Genomic DNA, 5,780 nt, shown 5'->3' on the forward strand with positions numbered 1-5,780 from the left:
TATATGCATTTTCCTACTGATGAAACTTATGTTTCTTCAAATTTTCAACTACTACAAACAAGGCTGCTGCTTATGATCTATAGGTTATTTATTTCTGAAGTGCCTGTTACCAAGTGAGTGACTGAGGATACAATCTAGCCCCTACCCAGCCCACCAATCGGCTGCATCCACACTTAATAAGGTTGCTTTTTATAAAAGTACAAAAGTACTATCAGCTTGCCAAGCTGTGAAACTATGGGGCTGCCTTCACCAAGAAGAGGCAATTTTCATTAATTTAGACACAGGTACTATACAGCTTAGCAGATGTCCTAATCATACATATATTTTTTGAAAATACTGCAGTCGACATCCTTGTTGGAATTGCTTGGATGTAGGGTATGTTTGTTAAACTTTACAAGGCATTGCCACACTCACTTCCAATTTTGTTGTATTAATCTACACTGTCATAAGCAGTATATGAGAATTCTCATTTCCCCACATCCCTTCATCACTTGATAAAGTCATTATTTTTACTTTCGCCAATCTAATGGTTTTGAAATGAGATCCCATTTTTGTTCCATTCAAAATCTCTCTAATTACTAATGTCATTGTGCATCTTTTCAAACATTCCTTACTTGGAATTGATTGTTCATATTATCTTCCATTTACTCTTCCAGATCCACTCTCCACGCTCCTCCACCCTGCTCTGTGCCCAGAGGCTGACCTTTATGAACTGCATAAACAGCTCCCTTGCCCTCTGGCTTCTGGTTGAGTTTGGCCAATGAAGAGCTCCATCTCTACCTGATTGAGAGGTGTCCATGGCTGAGTTCCTCTATCAAAGGCCACAGGTCCTGTCTAGGGATTGTCTTCTATAACTAGAGCTCTCTCTGTTCCAGTAACCACTCCCTGCCCTTACCCTACCCTTATCGTGGTGAGAGGTAACAGCTCTCCACTGTTGCTAGACCCCAAATAATTTAAAATCTCTTAGTGTATTAGCTATTGCTGCAATAATGCTGTATAAGAAATTTCCCTCAAATTTATAATAGCCATTAGTGCTCCTTGCTCATGTACTATGGGCCATCTGGGGTTACTCTGCTTCAGAATGCAGGTAGGATGGCTCTAGGATGCAGATTGTGTTCAGATCTTCTCCGTGTGAATCACTGTGAGGTCCAAGCTGAAGGATCAGCAACTACCGAGGGCATGCTCTTCTCATGGCAATCACAGAAGAAGAAAGCAAGCGAAACCACACAAGCATATTTAAATCCTCTATTCACACATCATGTCTGCTCATGTTCCATCAACAAAAACAAGTGATGACCAAACCTAGAATCAGTGGAGCAGGGAAATACACTCCACCCCAAGGGGCAGGGTGATGTGGGGGGTGAATATTTACAAAACAGTTATCCAATCTATCACAATTTCTCTTATGCTACCCACACACTTGTACACAGTCTCTTCCTTTAATTCTGCACAGTTACCCGCTTTGTGTGTGTGCCCCCTGTTTCTTGTTGGGACCCTGACTGATAGTATATCTTTCTCACAAATTTCTATACATTTTTCAGTTTCCCCTCCCCGTCTACCTTTTAGAGCAGCCCTTTTTCTTTCTTTTTTTTTATGTGCATCCTCCTCCCCAAAGGCCCTACTCCATCTCTGACGTCAACTTTTCCCCACTTCTCAAGACCTACACTAATACCCTAGTGTGTATGTTTCTATATATATCTTCACACTTAGCTTATTGTGTGTGTGTATTCATACGTAGGCCTTTTTGGGTTAATGTCCACTTAACAAAAAATGGGCCATATGATGCAGTTTTCTGTATATTTCTTAACAAAACCTTGAAAAAATTTCTCCAAAGCAGCTAGCAAAGGTCTATCTTACTCCTTTTAAATATTGATTTATAGTCCATGGTGTTCATATAATTCCCTATTGATGAGTGAAGTGGATGCTATAATGTGCTGCCCAGATCCCACCTTTGGGACTGAGGCACTATTTTCCCAGCTGCTGGGTGTGTAGGCTGCTCATAGTCACAGCGGAATCACTCCCCAGAAATTGCTATCAGTGGAAGGGGTACACCACATCCTCCAGGTAATACCACATCCAATGATTACTCAATGTGGAGGTACAAAGGCCTGGCCTTCTCTCCCCAATTTGGAACATTTCTGAATGGCCACCCGAGCTTTAGATATCCCTGTGGGATCAGGTAAGGCCACCAACTGCACATTTCTTCAAAAATTCTCTGCTTGATCCTGATTCCCTCACTCCATTACAAGTGTTGTTCATGAGAGTGTTTCCGATTTGGTGCTAGGAGTGGTTGTAAGAAGCAGATTATGAAATAGGATTTTGGAGTTTGATTACCTGCCAACTGTCTAGAAATGACAACTACAACACTGGTGGTAAAGGGAGTACTGATAACCCTTGTTATGTGGTAGTGGCACAATTGTGGAAACTTTCACCAGTGGTGAAACTGAAATAGGATACCAATGGAAGGAGATTTACTGGGAGGTGCAGTATCTCAAAAGTTTGAGAGGTTCAGAGGAAATAGTAATTATAAAGATTATGCAACTCAATGGTTGTTACTAGAGGCTATTGATGAATCACAGAAAGACAATGAAAGGCTAAAGGTGATTGATTAGTCACCAATTTAAGATAAAGTTGAAAGCCAAAGGATCCAACCTCCCTGAGGCAGGGGACAGAGAATTCTAAGGATTGGGAGTCTGTAAGCATCAGTCCTCTTTTGTAGTACAATCACAGTCCATTTTTGCTTTCCACCCGCATATCAAACCAATCCATCTATGAACTGAGCTCAGCCTTTTGCCACCTTTTCACATTTTCTGGGAAAATCACACAAATAAGAAATAAGGTAGAGAGTTGGATGCATGACCTTCTAACATCACAACAGAGTTGCTGTCCTATGAGCCCATCTGAGGAACATTTGACTATACTGGAATATTTAAATTTGACCAACAAATTTGACTATTAAATAGTTGATGGAGCAGAAGCTTTTTTTTTGTTTGTTTGTTTCCTTCTTTAAATTTTCTTTATTTCCCCCAGTTTTCTTTTTTTTTTTTTTTATTTCAGCAAATTATGGTGTACATATGTTTAGGTTACGTGTGTTGCCCTTGGTTCCCCCCACCACCAAAGTCCGTGTTTCAAATATGTCCATCCTTCGGGTAGTGCGCATTGCACTCCTGGAGCAGAAGCTTTTTACAGCACTGTACATTTAAGAGGTTCACCTACAGAGAGACAGTAAGAAGTACCAACTTTTATTCTGTCCATTAGGGAAACTTAAAAGTTTATTGTCCTATAGGTCATCAACCAGGTATGCACCTAAATAAATAATCAGCATTCTATATTCCTTCCCCTATTATCTCCATATTCAAAGTTCTATAAATATAAATGCTTTCTTTCAATTCTGCAATTCTGGTGGTTCTTCAGTAAATCTCTGGAAAAATAAAACTTTGACAGGTGTTCACCAAAAAATATGTGGGATTTATGGTTTGTAATAATTTTGTCCTTTGAGGCAGTTTTTGAAAACATGGAAACTTTTTTCAAAAAACTTTTCCACGGCTCTTCACATTGCCTTGGCCAAAATCGGATCAAGATCTATTTTCTAAGGCCATAAAACTGACTAGTTTAGAAGAGTCTTCATTTGGCACTGGATGATTGGTTGCTAGTAAGGTCTCCATCCCCAAGACCACCACGAAGCTCAATCTTTCATTTTAAAATGCAAGAGTCAACATCAGCCACTGGCACACAGCTTTTGAATAAGATACAGTTCTCATTTACAGGACAAGGGAGGGAAAAGTGCCATATTCATTGAGACTCAATTCTTTTTCAATAGTGTCTGACATTTATTGAAAATAAGGAAAAAACATTTGTACATGGCAGAGTGCAGGAGTTCTTGTGTTGAACAAAAGGCACACATCAGAGACAGCTGCAAACTGAGAAGAGAAATGAATTCTGAGCAAAACTAACTCTTCCACAGGAGAAAATGAGTGACTGGATTTGGCCACCAGGCACACTTGGGCCCTGACAACCATCTGGCAGGAACACAAGAGTTTTCTAGGAGTAGGGATGCAATGGGCCCTGCTGAAAGTGAAAGGTTGGCTGGTCCCTTCAGCTCAGATACCTTCGAGGTGAGTCCAGATCACGAAAAGCGGCAGTCTGGCAGTGGGATGCAGTGGATAGCGACAGCAGTAGCAGCGACAGCGCAGGTGTGTGGGCAGAAAGACGCAGTAATCTGGCAGGGGGGCGGCGGGCAGCGGCCAGCTGCGGTGGTCTGTCCAGTGTGTAACAGGACCCCAGCTTGCAGCTGGAGCACAGGACAGCGTCCAAATGTGCATGGGAGGGGCTCGGCTGGCAGGAGAGGGCGGCAGCGAACTCCAGAGCGAGGCCCAGAGGCAGCAGCGCCAGCCTGGAGTGCTATTGCTGGAACAAAGGCAAGCACAGTGCAGGAGGGGACAGGAAGGCAGGGCAGATCCAGGCGACTCGAGATGTGGGGAGGGAGGTGCGGCGGGAGGGCGTCGGTTACCACCTTGGCGGCGGCGACTGACGCAGCGGACCCTCCCCAGAGCACCCGCCCCTAGGCCCGAGGGTCTCCCGGCCTAGAAGTCCTCGTCCTCCTCCCATCCAAAGACCCGCTTCATCTCGGCCAGGAAGCCCCGGTAATCGTTGAGGAGGGGGCTGTTCTTCTTGATGTAGGGGATCACCCACTGCAGGGCCGGCCCCGTGAGGCGCGTGATGAGGAACGTCACCTTCAGGGCGTCGCTGGAGAACGTCTTCTCGTCCACGAACATGTACGAGCCCGTCTGCACGATGAACTCCGGGAGCCGGTCGGTATCGCCGTCAAACGTCTCGGGAAAGGGAATCGGGTTCCTCCACCGACGCGTCGCGGGCCGGATGGGCAAGGCCAGAAGGGCCTTTATCAGCTGCACCCGACTATCCATTGCGCTGCGCTCCCTGTGCTGTGCTCCGCTGGGCTGCACTGGGCTCTGCAGAGGTCAGCTCCCAAGCGTCGCCGGAACTGCGTGTCCACGAAGGCGGGCCCAGGCCTGGGGTAGGCCTGGCCATGGGCGGGGCTCTGGCACTTTAGCGGGCTCCGCCCATAAAGCGGGTGGTTGCTAGTGCGCAGGTGCGTCACGGCACAAGCAGGGGAAGGGGAGGACCCGGGGAACGGCCCTAAAGCTCGCGAGAAGGCGGAGTCAGATCGGAGGGGCGGGGCCTACGCTTCCTAAGGCGGGTGTAGGCGAGGGAGCGAGAGCCCGGGAGGAGCCCAGGATACCTAGCGGTGTAGTGGGAGAGTGGAGCTCACTGCAAGGGGATTGTAAGGGTCCCAGTTCTGGCAGTCAAGGAGGTCTCCCGCTCTACCTGTCCCTGCCTCTCAGCCCTTGAGTATTCCTTCAGGGACCTTCGGCTCTATATTCCACTAGAATGAGGTTCCATAAATACATTTTCCTCTTCTTCATGCGTCTCAGCTAGATTACTGCCTCCCTGGCCGCAGATGTGGTAGCTTTGCAACATTAATAGGAAATCTCCAAATATTAGCAAATATAATCCAGAGCAGCATATTCAAGGAGTAATGCTCCATGAGCAGTTAATGTAAGGAGGGTTAAATGTTAAGAAATCTCTTAATTTGTTATAAAAGCTGCTCATAATTCTCTGCCACACTGCCCTGTCCATAGGCAGTTCACAACGCGACAGCTTGCTTCTTCATGGCCAGCAGGAGAGGGACAGGGAGTCTGCTTGCAAGATGGAGTCATGTATAATGTAACATAATCATGGGAGTTACATCGCATCACCTT

General features: G+C 45.9%; 1 protein-coding gene across 1 annotated transcript; it reads right to left on the reverse strand.

Moving 5' to 3' along the window:
• Positions 1–3,719: 3,719 nt before the first annotated feature.
• On the reverse strand, positions 3,720–5,005 carry LOC105826939 (protein FAM127A). Its single transcript, XM_012664954.1, has one exon. It carries the CDS (start codon positions 4,923–4,925, stop codon positions 4,584–4,586), a length of 342 nt encoding a protein of 113 aa, XP_012520408.1. The 5' UTR covers positions 4,926–5,005; the 3' UTR covers positions 3,720–4,583.
• Between the last annotated feature and the right edge of the window lie 775 nt (positions 5,006–5,780).

This window comes from Propithecus coquereli, unplaced genomic scaffold (assembly GCF_000956105.1).
Source record: "Propithecus coquereli isolate 6110/MARCELLA unplaced genomic scaffold, Pcoq_1.0 Scaffold943, whole genome shotgun sequence".
Taxonomy (NCBI): domain Eukaryota; kingdom Metazoa; phylum Chordata; class Mammalia; order Primates; family Indriidae; genus Propithecus; species Propithecus coquereli.

What these genes read in the sequence shown, in the direction of transcription:
- LOC105826939 (XM_012664954.1), bottom strand. Translation starts at nt 4,925, where the DNA reads ATGGATAGTCGGGTGCAGCTGATAAAGGCCCTTCTGGCCTTGCCCATC.